The sequence below is a fragment of the Protopterus annectens genome, chromosome 9.part0 (genome assembly GCF_019279795.1).
Source record: "Protopterus annectens isolate FY-2018-M chromosome 9.part0, PAN1.0, whole genome shotgun sequence".
Classification (NCBI taxonomy): domain Eukaryota; kingdom Metazoa; phylum Chordata; order Ceratodontiformes; family Protopteridae; genus Protopterus; species Protopterus annectens.
Window position 1 is genome coordinate 1,895,175,422 of NC_056743.1, and position 18,804 is coordinate 1,895,194,225.

At 39.0% G+C, this 18,804-nt stretch overlaps 1 protein-coding gene across 1 annotated transcript in view; it reads left to right on the forward strand.

Annotated features, from left to right (window-relative positions):
- LOC122810818 (complement C3-like) overlaps positions 1-18,804 on the forward strand; it is a 1,708,896-nt gene that overhangs the window by 791,403 nt on the left and 898,689 nt on the right. Inside the window, exon 18 of the mRNA XM_044082377.1 lies at positions 10,407-10,518. Coding sequence (XP_043938312.1) covers positions 10,407-10,518 — 112 coding nt within the window. The remainder of the gene's footprint in view (positions 1-10,406; positions 10,519-18,804) is intronic.

Sequence of the window (18,804 nt, forward strand, 5' to 3'; positions counted from 1 at the left end):
CCTCGCCAAGTCGTCAACCCTCTGGGTCAGTTGTTGAATCAAGGCTGTTAGGTTTCCCATAGAGTCCACATCACGGTTCGAGACACCGGGACTGTTTGGACTCAGAGTAAACATGGATTAGGACTGCTGATTGCCACAATTGTCGGCCATCAAAAACGAGGAAAACACAAACCAAACTACGAAAAAGATCAGTGGTAAACCAGTAGACCAAAAATTCAGAAGTGTTGTTGAAAAAAATGTATTTATTGTGAGCGCTTTCATGCACTGAACTTCGGTGCACTTCCTCAGACAAATAACTCAAACAACACTGAAACCATTTATCCAATCCGTTCATGATAAAAATGAATTAGTATCAATTACGTTACTTTTTTAATTAAAATTGAAAGCTACCCACATTAAGAATAGTCCTAGAGTTAACTTTAAAGAAAAAAGAAGAATTAAAACGGATACAATAATAGCCAGCTAAAACCATAAAATAGATCTATTTGGAATAAAATATACTTGAGAATATACTAATATATGAAAAAATATGTAAAATAAATAAATAAATAAAGCTTTTAGCTTAAGTAAACTCTTAACAGAACATAGATCGTTAATGCCAGGATGAACATATACATTAGTTTTAAGTTGCCATTAACGATCTATGTTCTGTTAAGAGTTTACTTAAGCTAAAAGCTTTATTTATTTATTTATTTTACATATTTTTTCATATATTAGTATATTCTCAAGTATATTTTATTCCAAATAGGTCTATTTTATGGTTGTAGCTGGCTATTATTGTATCCGTTTTAATTCTTCTTTTTTCTTTAAAGTTAACCCTAGGACTATTCTTAATGTGGGTAGCTTTAAATTTTAATTAAAAAAGTAAAGTAATTGATACTAATTCATTTTTATCATGAACGGATTGGATAAATGGTTTCAGTGTTGTTTGAGTTATTTGTCTGAGGAAGTGCACGGAAGTTCAGTGCATGAAAGCGCTCACAATAAATAAATTTTTTCAACAACACTTCTGGATTTTTGGTCTACTGGTTTACCACTGATCTTTTTCACAGTTTGGTTTGTGTTTTACTGTTTCATGGTTACTGTAATGTAGTCAATCAGTGTAAGATGTATCTAATACATTTTTAAGCACTATTTTTATCCATGAATGTGGGATATTATCAAATGCTTTGTTGTAGTCAATCCACGCCATAGTTAGATTCTTCCCCTTCTTACAGTTCTCCGCTATAACTTTGTTTAACAACAAATGATCCTTTGTTCCATATGACTTTCTTTTATTGCTCTTTTGTTCTACTGCCATAATTGAGTTTTCTTCTAAATGACTATAAACTCTGTCGGCGTCAATTCCCATGTATAATTTTTACGTTGTCGGAAGACAAGTTATTGGTCTATAATTTTATGGTTCACTCTTAAGTAGGAGCAATGTTTTTCCTGTTGTTAACCAGTGTGGTGTGTGTTTGGGATGTGCATATAAATAGTTCTTACTCATGGCTAAATCTTTGTGCAAAGAAGTTAATACTTTAAGCCAAAAGTTAGGTATTGCATCTGGGCCTGGGGTTTTCATGTTAGAGGCTTTTCTCAACTTTATTTCAATCTCTCTAGCTGTTATTTCATCCCATCTCATATCCTGTACTGTTAAACTTTTTATTCTTTCTTTCACTTCTTCTATCTATTTAGCAGCTTTGTTATGTTCCACAGGATCTTCATAGATACTTCTCCAAAATGTATCTACTTCCTCTTTTATGGCAGTCTTTCAACTCTTCTTACTTTATTTCCCAATTCTCTATAAAACTTTTTTGGATCATCAATAAATTGCTTATTTTGTGCTTTTCCCTTATATTTATCTCCATATCTTCTAAGTCTTTCCTCCTGTTTTGAAATTTCTAGTTTGTTATCTCCAATAGTGCATAACAGATCCTGGTCTGTTCTAATACTGCGCATTGCATTTATCACATCTATCTTTCTTAATATTTTTGTTGATCTGTTCCCTCTACTATAATCTTCTAACAATGACACTTCTTGTCTTAGCTGCTTTATAGTTTTCTCTATTCAGTATTTCCATGATGGTATTCAGTTTCGCCCCCCCCTTTCCCTCACTATCCTGTGTTCCTGTGGTAGAACTTTATCAGTTATTATTTTAGCAGCACAGTAATATATTCTGTTTACTTCTGTTATATCACATGGGTCTCTATGGACAGTCCTAATTACTGTGTTCATTTGTTTTATCAGACTTCTGACTTTCTGGGTTTTTATTAACCTTCTGCAGTCTATTTCTCTCATTGATCTTGATATATCTGTCTTTGTCTATTAAATGAAGTGGGTCTGTATCAGATCATCGAAATGGCTCATTGTCAAATGCCATAACATCGAACTGCAAAACCCGAACCCTAACAATATCAAAACCTCAAAACAGGGAATTTTTTCCCAGGGAATAAATTTGCTGTTCCGCGAAACACACACACACACCACAAGCACACTAAAAAGCAGCAATCCACACACATACATAGGTTCATAGGTTGGTACTAGGCTATCAGCCCTAGGGCCTATATAAGCCTAACCATAACAATTCCCTGGCTATTTCTTCCCACAATATTTACTTCCTGGACCCCTGTCTTGCAAGGCGACCAATGTGATCCCTGGGGTGAATTTCCTTTCTCCCATCCAATCGTCAAGGTTCCTTTTGAAGAGGGCCAAAGAGGCACTCTGCTTGACATGTATGGGCAGTCTATTCCAGAGTCTGGGGAGTCTCTGGGTCAGGAACCTATCCCTCCAGCGTGTTTTGTTTATTGTGATAACAAGGTTTAGATCCCTGGAGTGTGTGGCTCTGAGGGATTGGGATTTCTTTGAGTCGCATGTCCAACAGCTCTGGGTTTGACATGGCCTTGTATGTTAAGCAGTGATCGCCTCTGAGTAGACGATATGCAACAGAGTATAGCTGGAGTTTTTTAAGGCGGTCAGCATAGGACATCTGCTTTAGGTCTGTGATTCTTTTATTGAGGTATTCCTGTGGCTTTTCCAGTTGTTGCAGGTGTCTTGAGAGGTACATACCAAATGGGGCATTGTATTCTATAATGGGTCTAATGAGGGATGAGTACAGTGGGGCAATGACCTCCTTTTTTCTGAATGAAAAGCCCTTAGTGATGAGGTGTGCCACATAGAAGGATTTCCTGACTGTTGTGGCGATGTGGTTATCGAAGGTGAGACCACGGTCCACCTGTGTCCCTAAGTATCTTATCACACTGGTGTTTAGTGTACTGGCACCTATGTGGTAATTCATGGGTACATGTTTATTCCCAAAGGGGATAACTATACATTTCTTGGCACTGAACTTGAGCCCATGGCTCTGGCACCAAGCATCTGTTTCTGTAAGGCCCTTTTGTAGAGTACCCACATCATTTGGAGATTAAATAATGGCTCCCAGTTTGCAGTCATCTGCGAACTTTGTTAGCCAGAGTCCCTTAGTATTGGCCTGTACTTCAGAGAATTAGATGCCAAACAAGAGTGGTCCCAGGACTGAACCCTGAGGTACTCCACTTGTCACTTGTCTGGAGCTGGATTTGGAGTCAGCTACTTTTACAGTGTGAGTTCTGTCAGTAAGGCAGTTGACAACCCATCAAGTGATGTAGGGAATTAATGCCCAGCTTAGTAAGTTTATCTATGATTCTGGAGTGGGGGGATGGTGTCAAAGGGTTTGGCGAGGTCCAGATAGGCTGTGTGGACTGCCTTACCCTCGTCCATGGCTCTGGAGACTGATTCGAAGAAGTCAATCAGTTTCAGGAGACAAGATTGGCCCTTCACGAACCCAAACTGGGTGGGGTCCAGCATTTGAAGGTTGCCAATGTCTTTGTTTATAAGTTCCATGTTAATACAGTCCATGGCCTTGCACATCAGGCTCGTCAGACTGATGGGGCAATAGTTCCAGGGATCCAAGGTGGATCCCCCTTGTGGAGTGCGATAACTGTAACTGTGCACCACTCAGTGGGCACAAAGCCTGATGTGAGGCTATGATTAAACATGACACTTAGGTGAGGTGCCAGTTCATTTTGTAGTTCATGTAGTACACAGCCCAGGATGTCATTTGGTCCCATGGATGCTGTATTCTTAGATTTGGAGAGTGCATTTTTTTACCTGTCTGGACGTTATTACCGGAATTTGGCAATCTTCCGGTATTGAGATGGGCCATTTAGGGGTGAGAGGGGGGTGAAGTTGGCACTGAATCGATCTTCCAGGATATTGGCAATATCCTTGGGATAAGTATATTTAATGCCATTCTGTTTTAGCTCAGAGCAGATCAGAGCATTGCCATTTAGATTCTTGACATAGTTATAGAATGCCTTCTGGTTGTCTTTGGAATCTTTGGCAATTTTATTTACGTAACTGGCTTTGGAGGATTTTATGAGGGATCTCAGCTTCTTACTGAGGCTGGTAAGGGAGATTTTTGCATCCTGGGATTTTCCTCTTTTCTGTAACAGTTTTTTTCCTTTTGTTGTTAAGTTTGTTTATGGCAGGGGACCACCAGATTGGCTTTCTTTTTTTGGAGGAGAGCATCTTAGTTCTATTTGGGATGGCACAATTCATGCATGAGTGGATGTGCTTGTACAGTGCCTTAGTGTAGGACTCAGCAGTCAAACCTTCAGTTCCCATCTGCATGGGTGTCATGACGTTTGTCACTTCTGACATGAGTAGCATGAAGTTGGCTTTGGAGAAGTTTTTTATGGAGATTTCCTTACTGGGGGGGGGTGGGGGTGGGATGTGGATGTTAAGGGTGATTAGCTTATGGTCTGACCTGACCAACAAGTGGGTGACCATAGGTGTGGACCATCGATTACCCATGCTGGTAATGACCAGGTCTAGGATATTGGAGACCCTGGTGGGACAATGGATTAGTTGATCCAGGGCATTGGAATTTATGAATTCCAAGAACCGTTGAGCAAAGGTGTTGGTACACGAGTAGTTTTCCCAATTAATGGCAGGGTAGTTGAAGTCACCCAGTATTAGGGTGTTTGGTTGTATTTTAATATTTTCCAGTATGTTTAGAAAGTTGTAGTGAGAACCTTGGGGCATGGTGGGGGATTTGTAGCAAGCTACAATTTGGATTGCAGTCTTACCTAGTGTTAGTTGCACCTGGAGAATTTCAGACTCATTGTGTTGGGCAACTAGCCTGGTGGTGTGATTATTCTTGGTGAATATGGACACTCCTCCACCTTCAGTGTTTCGATCCTGGTTTGGTGGCCAAAAAGTGTGCTAAGAGTTGTAGTCTGGTATTGCAGGGGTGCTCTCTGAAGCCTTGAACCAGGTCTCAGTTACTGCACAGATATTGATATTCTCCATTTTTAGGAGTGCCTCAAGAGAGTGTATTTTGAGGTTTAGACTTCTAGCATTGAGTAGCATTACCTTCAGATTTTGCATGCTTGTACCTGTTACAGTGGTGGTTTTGTCCTTTGAACTTTGCCTAAAAAAGGCACTATAGGGATGGCAAGAGCCTTAGCCAGTAACCTGAATCCCAGGGGCGACAGGTGTAGACCATCTCTGGCAAAGCATTGTGGTCTGTCGATCATGTCATCCCAGGCAGACAGATACTGGATCCCCTTTGAATGACACCAGAAGCTTAGCCAATTGTTGATGTTAATCATTTTGTCCTTATATTGTGGTATCATTCTGAGTGAAGGCAGGATGCTACTCAAGGCTAGGGTCATACCTGCCTGGGCCACATGATCCGAGAGCTCTTCCATGTCTCTTTTCATGTAATCCAGGGAGGTACGTCTCAAGTCATTCACTCCAACATGGACAATAACAGAGTCATATTTGTACTTGTTGTGGAGTGACTTGAGTGCATATGTTATGTGGCGGATCCTGGCACCTGACAGGCAGCTGACTGTAGTTTTCTCTTTGTTCAGCCTGGTGAGTGGGACATCAGTGTGCCTGACTATAGAGTCACCTATGACTAAAGTGTTAGGTACATGCTCTTGCCTTAGGGGCTGTTGCTGGGTGGCACACTGGTGTTGCGAGCTATGTGACACTTTGGTTGTGATTGGTGTTTGTTTGCATTTCAGCTTTGGAGGTCCTTGTTTCTTGGGCAGGTTACAGTTAAGAGCCTCCACTAATGTGGATTTAGTGTTGCTATTTGTGGGTGATGGTGGTGCGGGTTTAGAAGGGATATGTGTTGCTTGAGGTGTAGTGCGGTTGTTAACCTTCTCCTCTTGACTGTCTAGCACAATCTTGGGTGGAGAGAGCTTTGCTTCCAGTTTGGCTATGTAAGTGCATCTCTCACAGGTTGTAGTGTTGGGTAGTAGCAGGAGAGGGTTGTCTGTGTACGTGAGACAATTGCTGCATTGTCCCAGTATGCCTGATTCACCAAGTGGACAGGAGAAATCACGGGAAGCTGATCCTTGGACATGCCTGGTTTGGTGCTTTTTTGTAAAGTACAGAAGCTGTTTTCCCTTACCTTAGCAAGCTACTTTGCAATTATAGGCTGTTTAGTGCCTACAATTAATTTCTCCTTATTAACAAGGAGAGTTGAGTGCTTGTATTAGTTTAAGGCTTCCTAGTGCTTTCCAGCAGGTATTAGAGCAAGTGCTAGTCACAGGGATGCTTAAAAGTAAGATGAAAAAAAAATGTTCATTCTAAACACTGCAGTGTGCACTAGAAAAGTTAGATGCGAAAGTAGGTAACTTAAGTTTTACCTGTCTAAAAAGTTAAGTTTTAGTGGGGAGTCACTATTTTTAAAACAGCAAGATAGATTGAAAGGGGGTGGTCACTTTTGTATTCTGGTACTTTGGAATACAGTAGGATGGCCATTAAATTTAAATAGTTGAAGGGGAGTTATTTCACAAAATGATAATTTTGTGCTTATTCACACAAGCCAGTGAAAGCAGAGAGGAAATGAGATATATGGTCAAATTAACATAAGACACAGGCAACTAGAAAGACAGTGGTATTTAAGAACAGAATAGTAACAGGGTGAGCGGGTGAGAAACAATTTCTGCCTGACTCACAATAGAAAGAGCTGTGGTCTCTTTTGAAGTTTTAATATGCAGTTAAAAGCAGACTACAAAAGTAAAACACAAGGTAAAGAAAACAAATCACAGTATTCAAAATATAAAAAGGCAATAAAGTAATACAAAATACAACAAATAAAAATCAAACTAACCTTTCCTTCACAGCAAAGTGTAGCAGAGTCTGGGTGAGCCTTTCCTAGTAACGTTTTTAAAAGTTATTATTTAAAGTTAAAAGTTAAGCACATTTAAAAGTTACATCTAACCCTACACTGCAGTGCACATACACTACTATCTATCCACTTACCTTAACTCACACCCTAACCCTAAGGCCCGTCACTATCGCATACTCACCTCACCTGCGCCCTAACCCTAACTCACTTAACCCACCCCTAACCTGAAATTCTGTCACAGTCGTACACTTACCTGACCCGCACCCTAACCCTAACTCACTTAACCCACCCCTAACCCAAATTCTCACTATCGCACACTCACCTCACCTGTGCCCTAACCTTATCTCACTTAACCCACCCCTAACCTGAAATTCTGTCACAGTCGTACACTTACCTGACCCACACCCTAACCCTAAGTCACCCAACCCGCACCCTAACCAGAATGTCTACACAATCACACACTTACCTTAACCCAACCCATAACTTTCCACCGCATCACTGAAAACAGAGAAGCCACAACAACGGCCAACCAAATTCTTTTCCTAGGAAAGAATTCAATTTTGTGCAGCTTCACTGTTTTCAGCATTCCCGATATGGGTTCGATATTAGATCATTTGAAATTCTGCCGTTTCCATGATCTAATATAGACCCAAATCAAGCAAATCTTCAGGATCAGGCACCTAGGCAGTGAGAGATTTCCCTGTGGTACATTTGACTGGGGGCACATGGCTGAAGTGACATTCAGCTGCAGAGAAATATGGCTGTTTGCAAATTCCCTGTGGGCAAAGGGAAGAACACACTGCCATACTCACAACTTTAATAACCAAATGCACAGTGGGAAAACATTGTCCATGGTCTCCAAGTGAACATGAGACAGCAAGCAATATGGCAGGTATCAGCAGCAGGCTGGCCAGAGGGCATGTCAGTGGCAGTAAAAATGCAGTGCACAATGGGCAGGGCCTTTATAATTGGAGTGTGTGGACCACTACCCCCTTCACAGTGTCTAGGGAACATTACCTAAAATGCATACTGGAGCATAAATGTGACTACAGTAGTCTGCAGGATTTCCTGCATGCTGTAGCACACATCTACATGTTGTAGTTACGTAAGCATGTGCTGTACACTGAGCACAACACTGATTACTTCTTCTGCTGCCATGCATTTGGTTATTAAAGCTGTGAGTATGGCAGTGTGTGCTTCCCTTTGCCCACAGGGAATTTGCAAACAGACATATTTCTCTGCAGTTGAATGTCACTTCAGCCATGTGTCATCAGTCAAATGTACCACAGGGAAATGTCTCTCTGCCTAGGTGCCTGAATCCGTATTAAGTATATACATAATACACATCCACACATATATATCTATATATCTATATATCTGTATACATATGTATAGATATATATGTATGAAATAAGTGGCGATAGTCAATTCTGCATTATTTGACTGCTTAAGGCTAATGCATTAATGCTGAATTACAAAACACTGACACCTTCTGCACGTGCTCTGAAGTTACTCTTCAAAATAATACCCTGTGTTTTACAAGGGGCAAGCCCTGATACAAACTCCATGTGGGAGGCTCATCCCCTACTAATTATACATACAAACTCTGAGACTGTGCAATATTCAGGGATTTATAAATGATCATGTCATCTGCATATAACATTAAAGTCAGGGTGTTAAGATCAAGAGAAAGTTTGTTTATAATGATGGGGAAACAAGAAGTGGTACTATTTTGGAAGTCTGTGGGACATCTGCTTAGATGGGAGCTTCTGCTGAAGTGGCTGAACCAATTCTATCTCTAAAGGATCTTGTGGGCAAGAAGTCTTTCATCCAGTAATCTTTGTGCTGGCACTTACTTAAATCAAATAGTCTTTAACAAACACTTGTGTAAGAGCAATAAACAGAGCACCTTTGCACATGCTCGGAGGTTACTCTTAAAACATATATTAACACACACTGTGTTTTACAGAGGGCAAGCCCCAATGCAATCTCCATGTGGGGGTGCTGTGCCCCACACCCCCTGCGAATTATGGTCTTCAGGTTTTAAATCGTGAAAGTAGCGTTCATGCAATGTGCCATGACATAACTGTCTTCAGGTTATATACTGTGACATTAGAGTGTTCATGCAGTGTGCCATGACATAACTGTCTTCAAGTTATATACTTATACATCAGAGTGTTCATGCAGTGTGCCATGACATAACTGTCTTCAGGTTATATACTGACATTAGAGTGTTCATGCAGTGTGCCATGACATAACTGTCTTCAAGTTATATACTTATACATCAGAGTGTTCATGCAGTGTGCCATGACATAACTGTCTTCAGGTTATTTACTATGACATCAGAGTGTTCATGCAGTGTACCTGGACATAGCTGCTGTGACAGATGTCTAAGTGTGTTGCTTAGCAGAGTGCTGTCTTCAGCTTGCAAATTATAACAGAGCTCTGACTGTACAGTGTATTATGCACGAGTGGCCTTCAGGTAAAATATTCTGATAAGCTACTATGGTAATTTTGTAATGATACAGTAAACATAGTTCTGACATGTTCCTGTATGTGTGAGGAAAGCTGATGTCAGACAATACAATCTAACAAAGCTACTTTGGGAGAGAACCACGATGAACCTGGGTTTATAGTGGTAGCTTGTATAAGAGTGCCTTGTGAGTTAAAAGTGTCAGCAGTAGGTGGTGTACCATGACAGAGCCATGTCCAAGTGATGTGCTATGGCACGGTGTGTTCAGCCACTGTAGTATGACAGATGCACATCAGGTCTGTTTTAGCAGGTCTGCATCTGTACAGAGTGGTATGTCTGAGTTGCCTTAAGTTAATGTATGTGAACAAATGCAGAATGGCAGAAATGTATGTGTTTAGTATATCATGACATAAGTGCCTTCATCCAGTGTATAGTGAAAGAGCTTAGCTTTTGGAGAAAGCCAAGCATGAGCTGCTGTCTGCCAGGATAATCTGACAGGGTTGTGTCTGTCCAATTAGCCACTAAAATATTGTCCTTATGCGTAGCTCCCAAGAAGGGTACACTTTGCACTCTGCAAGGTAGACTCTAGAATTGCATGCAGTTAGCAACTGTTTAGTAGAAATGTACTTTTTCTATTCCAACTCAGAAGCAGTTTTTCATTTGCTATGAATGACTTGGCACAGAAGAGACCAGAACATGGAGTATCATCACCAAAACATATAATCCTTCTGTTTGCTTTCCTTTACTCTTGTTCACTTACCGCAGGTGATCTAGATGATGCCTACCTGTCTGAAGAAGACATTACTTCCCGAACTCAGTTTCCTGAGAGCTGGCTCTGGAGTCTGGAGCAGTTACCTGGAGTAGCCACTGACAAAGGGTAAGTACCTACCTGGAGTAGCCACTGACAAAAGGTAAGTACCATATGTGTAAAAGAGATCTTTTCTTTATAAATTAATTTAGATTTGAACATGTAAAATGAAAAGAAATTGTTTAAACAAGTATGATTGTTCAACACTTAAAAGTGCCAGATTTGTATGTCTGTGAAAAACATAAATAGATGCTTTCTCACCACATAGTGATAGTGAAATAGACTTTAACTCACATTATCTGTATTTATGACTGGATTCATTTTCCATACTAATTAGAAACTGCATTCATTTTTTTCTGTAAAACAAGATAAAACAAGGTACACACGCACACACACACACACACACACACACACACACACACACACACACACACACGCGCATATATATATATATATATATGTATAAAAAACACTTTACTGCAGGTAATACATATACTATATGCAGACAGTATAATAAACAGTGCATAACTATCCAAAAATAACTATTTGTTGTAATGAATGTGACTACAGTGATTATGCCCCCAAATCAAGAAAAAAAATGTTACAGCAATGTTCTTATGCTGCCATACAAACATCGGCAACACCAAACTATGTTACCAACCAGCACATAGCGTTGAAGGCAGTAACACTTTTCACTTTGCTACACAAACAACCTAAGTTAGTGAGAAAAACCACAAGCATTCATTAAAGCTGTTGGCTGGTAAGACAAATGTTTTCATTCTTGCTGCTGTTTTGGGATAATGCAAAGTTTGTAACAGCTTTTAAAGCTGACGGACAAGTCACACCTTTACTCTTTTTTAACTTTCATTATCTCAGGGCAGCAAAAACTTCTCATATCTTACTAAGAATTATGTTCATATCAGCATTCATAACTATTTGTTAATATGTCTTTATAAGTGGATTTGAGAAGTTAATTTCTCAGTCGTTTTGAATTTCTTTAATCTATTTGTTGAACACATTAACAAACTGATTATGGTTTGCCAGTAGGATTAAATACATGATTGGCACTGTGATGATAGGAGGTACTGTCAGTCTTGCCAGGGAGAAGTAGGGTAGTGGATGTGTGACGTGCCAGCACAACAAGCTGGGATTTTGTAAATAATTATGTTATTTGTATAGCAAACTGATGTGTACAGATGCTTGTATTAAAAATGTATGTGTGATGTTTACTTGTGTTAAAATGTATCAACAGTGGGCCATGCTGGAAGGAAAAGAAATGTACATGTTTCATTTATATGTTTTAGCAGAGGACTGGAAGTGAAGTGGTTAACCTTAAACTTCAAAATATATCTGAAATTAAATTACTTTATGTGCTAAGCCATAAGCATGTTATTCCACAGTTTTGAAAGGAGCTAGAGATACAGTGTCTGTGCTACAGAACAGGTTGTAGCTCTTGTAGGAAGAGTGGAATGGTTTTATGGTTTTATGATTTCCAGCAGATACACCACATCTGAACAAAGCTCTGTGTGTATGGTAACACATAGGTGCTAAATCCCTAGCAGCTTCTAGTGTTGATGAGTGTGGGAAACAGAGTCAAATGAGCAGATGTCATGTCACTGTGTAATCCACTCTGAATTAATATTCTTAGCATTCTACATTCTGTCTTGGATGTGACAGCAAGGACCACTCACCCACATCTTCTTGTCTTAAGGTAGTAAGTAACTTAACTAGGAAACATACATTATTTTAGATTAGTCAGGAAAATATAGTGAAATTATAAGTACTGCTTTTCTATAACTATGTGAAACTATGCAGCTGTGTTATTTTCAATATCACCTGTTACTAAAACTCTGGTGTTTACTGTAAATATATAATTAGTATTTTCTTGTTCTTTTATTATATATTATTAAATATATTTAAACTTTCATTGCGTCTGGTCCTTTTTAGAAATATATTTAAGTTTGAGAGTATTTGCATATATTTATTGTCTACATCCCTCCTGGTAACACCCTACCCATCATCAAAAGCCTCATTTCATGGGCATCCCTTAACTTCAATCAAGAAACACTTATACTTAGTGATTTCAACCTTGATTGGCAAACCTGTACATCCAACAACCTTATAAATTTCCTCAAACTCTACAATTTTCTCGCAGACCATAAATTGGCCTACACGTTTCAACAGACACACCAACAGACAGTCTACATTAGATTGGATTCTAACAAACAATCCCAACCTAAATTACATAACAGGCTACCTTCTCGGCTCTCTCAATGATCATGTCTAGACTTTTCTTTACAGACAATTTGTACACACTCTAACATTTTCTACAAATACATTTGTTACAAAAAATATTTCTCACCCTCAATTTTTAATCAGATCCAACAACAATCTGACTGGACACCCCTAAAATATCTCCAACTTGACCTAGCAGTACAATTCTTCAACTCTACCTTCCTTGACAACAACCTTGCCACAATTAGAAAAGTTCACACAAAATCCAAACCTCTGACCTGCTTAACCAAAGAAACCAAGCTCTTACTTAAACAAAGAGATAGAGCCTGGTCTGACTACCATACCACCAAAAACATATCTGGCCTAACTACCTATAAACAGCTAAGGAATCTAGCAAAAAAACTAAGCAAAGTAGACAAGCAAAAGTACTTACTTTTCTGAGAACAGAAACACCAACCCCCCCCCCCCCATAAATTATGGGATAACATAAACTGTCTCCTAAGTCCAGGCCACTCCCCTACCCCAACCCCAAAACCACTAACAACACTGAACCCATAGCAACCCAGATCAACTCCCACTTCATAAATCATAAATTCCATAACCTCCCTTCTAGGCAACCATCCTACTACACCTAGGCCCAGTTGGACTTTCCTGCTTAACAAATGTAATAAATAATAAATAAATAAATAAATAAATAAATAAATAAATAAATAAATAAATAAATGACTGTGGCCACTCCCGAAAGCTTTGCTGTTTGGTCAGCATTACCATTTGTAGTAATATTAATTTCAGTCAGTATAATTGGGTACCCTTGTAAGAGCCTTAAATTTGCTGGCATGGTTTATGGTGGCAGTGATAACTATCTTACAGTCTGGGTAGAAAGGGGCAAAGCAGGCGAATCTGTTAGATCCTTTTCCAGGTGTGTGTGTGTGTGTGTGTGTGTGTGTGTCTGTGCAAATCAAATGTCAGAGTATGTGTGTCTCAGCTGCTTGGAGCAGGGACACAAAGCACTGATTTCAGAGACACAGGGTGTGGGAGGACTTAGCTTGGAACCTCAGCCAAGGACTCAACTCTAAGCTGTGCCATTGGGGAGTCTTACTGGGATTCTGGACAGATATACATATGAACCAGCCCTCGGACTGAGCATGTTTCCTGAGTGTTCATAAGAGAAATTGTGCTTGATGCAGAGAGGTCTGCGTGTTTACTGAGCGTATCCATTTGTATTCTAAGTGAATGTCCCTCTCCAGTGTCAGTGGTGAGGATTCAGGCTCCTTGATTACTGGCCCGGAGTGGGGACATCACAGGCACTAATCTCAGAAATAGAAAGAATGTTGTTACTTCTTTGGAGTAGTGTCACTGTAAGATGTAAGAATATTTAAGCTACAGCAGCTTCTCAAGTTCAGACATTTCTGTTATGACTCCTGTAATATGTTTGAATTAGGCTTTACTTAGTTGTAATGTCTGGCAGATGGGCTTTCACAAATAAAAAAGATAGTGTGGAGGTAGCAAAGGTTTTAATCAGAATGAAAAATCCATGTTAAAAGAGATGCAGACCAGTCTTGGCAAAACAGGAAGGTTTACCAGCCACCCCACCCCCACCCCCACTAAATCACTAATTATTAAATCAAATTACGTTGCCTTCCAATATTGAGATAACTCTGGGTGACAGTAAAATACCACCCAATCATACCCTTCTGAGAAGGGAGCCTAAGGTCTTTCACCTCCACATGAACCATTAGCAGGTCATAACTTATTTACTTATTTAGTTATTTGCCTTTGTTCCCACTGGGAATGCCTGATTGGTCAAAAAACACCCTGTTTCAGCAGACACTGAAAATCTCCTCAGTAAGTGACATATAGAAGACATACAGAGACAAGATTACATTTAGAAGAGAACAGTTAGGGGTGGGATTGAGAAACAAAGTGAGCATTGCCAACCCTGGGAGCCAACTGGAATAGCTGTGAAGAAAAACAACCAGCTAAAGCAGTGCCTAAAGAAGTGGACAGAGGTAGTTTCTACTTATTTGTTGTTAATGGAAAAAGCTTTAACCCAAGGTATTAAGTACTGTGGGGTGAGCTATTGCAATAGCGGATGTGAAATAATCAGGCTGGAAGTTGATTATTGGTGTGTAGGAAGACTGGAAATGGTAGAAGAGAAAATGAGTTTTAGACTAAGAAAAGATATAGTTAAATAAGGGAAAAGGTAGAGTGAGGGGTTTAAAGCTTGGAGGATTACAGTGTGGTAAGAGACAACAGGGGGTATTGGGTATAACTAGCAGCATGCCATCTCCTGCCTACCAGATGTACTGCCTATGACTGTTTCCTTAGCTTGCTTAGAGTTCATCTATAACAATATATAAAGTTATTCAAGATGGATTACAGCGTGCATTATATGACTGCTGCTATTAGTCTTTAAGTTATTCCAGATGGATTACAGCGTGCATTATATGACTGCTGCTATTAGTCTTTAAGTTATTCCAGATGGATTACAGCGTGCATTATATGACTGCTGCTATTAGTCTTTAAGTTATTCCAGATGGATTACAGCGTGCATTATATGACTGCTGCTATTAGTCTTTAAGTTATTCCAGATGGATTACAGCGTGCATTATATGACTGCTGCTATTAGTCTTTAAGTTATTCCAGATGGATTACAGCGTGCATTATATGACTGCTGCTATTAGTCTTTAAGTTATTCCAGATGGATTACAGCGTGCATTATATGACTGCTGCTATTAGTCTTTAAGTTATTCCAGATGGATTACAGCGTGCATTATATGACTGCTGCTATTAGTCTTTAAGTTATTCCAGATGGATTACAGCGTGCATTATATGACTGCTGCTATTAGTCTTTAAGTTATTCCAGATGGATTACAGCGTGCATTATATGACTGCTGCTATTAGTCTTTAAGTTATTCCAGATGGATTACAGCGTGCATTATATGACTGCTGCTATTAGTCTTTAAGTTATTCCAGATGGATTACAGCGTGCATTATATGACTGCTGCTATTAGTCTTTAAGTTATTCCAGATGGATTACAGCGTGCATTATATGACTGCTGCTATTAGTCTTTAAGTTATTCCAGATGGATTACAGCGTGCATTATATGACTGCTGCTATTAGTCTTTAAAGTATTCCAGACAGATTACAGCGTGCATTATATGACTGCTGCTATTAGTCTTTAAGTTATTCCAGATGGATTACAGCGTGCATTATATGACTGCTGCTATTAGTCTTTAAGTTATTCCAGATGGATTACAGCGTGCATTATATGACTGCTGCTATTAGTCTTTAAGTTATTCCAGATGGATTACAGCGTGCATTATATGACTGCTGCTATTAGTCTTTAAGTTATTCCAGATGGATTACAGCGTGCATTATATGACTGCTGCTATTAGTCTTTAAGTTATTCCAGATGGATTACAGCGTGCATTATATGACTGCTGCTATTAGTCTTTAAGTTATTCCAGATGGATTACAGCGTGCATTATATGACTGCTGCTATTAGTCTTTAAGTTATTCCAGATGGATTACAGCGTGCATTATATGACTGCTGCTATTAGTCTTTAAGTTATTCCAGATGGATTACAGCGTGCATTATATGACTGCTGCTATTAGTCTTTAAGTTATTCCAGATGGATTACAGCGTGCATTATATGACTGCTGCTATTAGTCTTTAAGTTATTCCAGATGGATTACAGCGTGCATTATATGACTGCTGCTATTAGTCTTTAAGTTATTCCAGATGGATTACAGCGTGCATTATATGACTGCTGCTATTAGTCTTTAAGTTATTCCAGATGGATTACAGCGTGCATTATATGACTGCTGCTATTAGTCTTTAAGTTATTCCAGATGGATTACAGCGTGCATTATATGACTGCTGCTATTAGTCTTTAAGTTATTCCAGATGGATTACAGCGTGCATTATATGACTGCTGCTATTAGTCTTTAAGTTATTCCAGATGGATTACAGCGTGCATTATATGACTGCTGCTATTAGTCTTTAAGTTATTCCAGATGGATTACAGCGTGCATTATATGACTGCTGCTATTAGTCTTTAAGTTATTCCAGATGGATTACAGCGTGCATTATATGACTGCTGCTATTAGTCTTTAAGTTATTCCAGATGGATTACAGCGTGCATTATATGACTGCTGCTATTAGTCTTTAAGTTATTCCAGATGGATTACAGCGTGCATTATATGACTGCTGCTATTAGTCTTTAAGTTATTCCAGATGGATTACAGCGTGCATTATATGACTGCTGCTATTAGTCTTTAAGTTATTCCAGATGGATTACAGCGTGCATTATATGACTGCTGCTATTAGTCTTTAAGTTATTCCAGATGGATTACAGCGTGCATTATATGACTGCTGCTATTAGTCTTTAAGTTATTCCAGATGGATTACAGCGTGCATTATATGACTGCTGCTATTAGTCTTTAAGTTATTCCAGATGGATTACAGCGTGCATTATATGACTGCTGCTATTAGTCTTTAAGTTATTCCAGATGGATTACAGCGTGCATTATATGACTGCTGCTATTAGTCTTTAAGTTATTCCAGATGGATTACAGCGTGCATTATATGACTGCTGCTATTAGTCTTTAAGTTATTCCAGATGGATTACAGCGTGCATTATATGACTGCTGCTATTAGTCTTTAAGTTATTCCAGATGGATTACAGCGTGCATTATATGACTGCTGCTATTAGTCTTTAAGTTATTCCAGATGGATTACAGCGTGCATTATATGACTGCTGCTATTAGTCTTTAAGTTATTCCAGATGGATTACAGCGTGCATTATATGACTGCTGCTATTAGTCTTTAAGTTATTCCAGATGGATTACAGCGTGCATTATATGACTGCTGCTATTAGTCTTTAAGTTATTCCAGATGGATTACAGCGTGCATTATATGACTGCTGCTATTAGTCTTTAAGTTATTCCAGATGGATTACAGCGTGCATTATATGACTGCTGCTATTAGTCTTTAAGTTATTCCAGATGGATTACAGCGTGCATTATATGACTGCTGCTATTAGTCTTTAAGTTATTCCAGATGGATTACAGCGTGCATTATATGACTGCTGCTATTAGTCTTTAAGTTATTCCAGATGGATTACAGCGTGCATTATATGACTGCTGCTATTAGTCTTTAAGTTATTCCAGATGGATTACAGCGTGCATTATATGACTGCTGCTATTAGTCTTTAAGTTATTCCAGATGGATTACAGCGTGCATTATATGACTGCTGCTATTAGTCTTTAAGTTATTCCAGATGGATTACAGCGTGCATTATATGACTGCTGCTATTAGTCTTTAAGTTATTCCAGATGGATTACAGCGTGCATTATATGACTGCTGCTATTAGTCTTTAAGTTATTCCAGATGGATTACAGCGTGCATTATATGACTGCTGCTATTAGTCTTTAAGTTATTCCAGATGGATTACAGCGTGCATTATATGACTGCTGCTATTAGTCTTTAAGTTATTCCAGATGGATTACAGCGTGCATTATATGACTGCTGCTATTAGTCTTTAAGTTATTCCAGATGGATTACAGCGTGCATTATATGACTGCTGCTATTAGTCTTTAAGTTATTCCAGATGGATTACAGCGTGCATTATATGACTGCTGCTATTAGTCTTTAAGTTATTCCAGATGGATTACAGCGTGCATTATATGACTGCTGCTATTAGTCTTTAAGTTATTCCAGATGGATTACAGCGTGCATTATATGACTGCTGCTATTAGTCTTTAAGTTATTCCAGATGGATTACAGCGTGCATTATATGACTGCTGCTATTAGTCTTTAAGTTATTCCAGATGGATTACAGCGTGCATTATATGACTGCTGCTATTAGTCTTTAAGTTATTCCAGATGGATTACAGCGTGCATTATATGACTGCTGCTATTAGTCTTTAAGTTATTCCAGATGGATTACAGCGTGCATTATATGACTGCTGCTATTAGTCTTTAAGTTATTCCAGATGGATTACAGCGTGCATTATATGACTGCTGCTATTAGTCTTTAAGTTATTCCAGATGGATTACAGCGTGCATTATATGACTGCTGCTATTAGTCTTTAAGTTATTCCAGATGGATTAG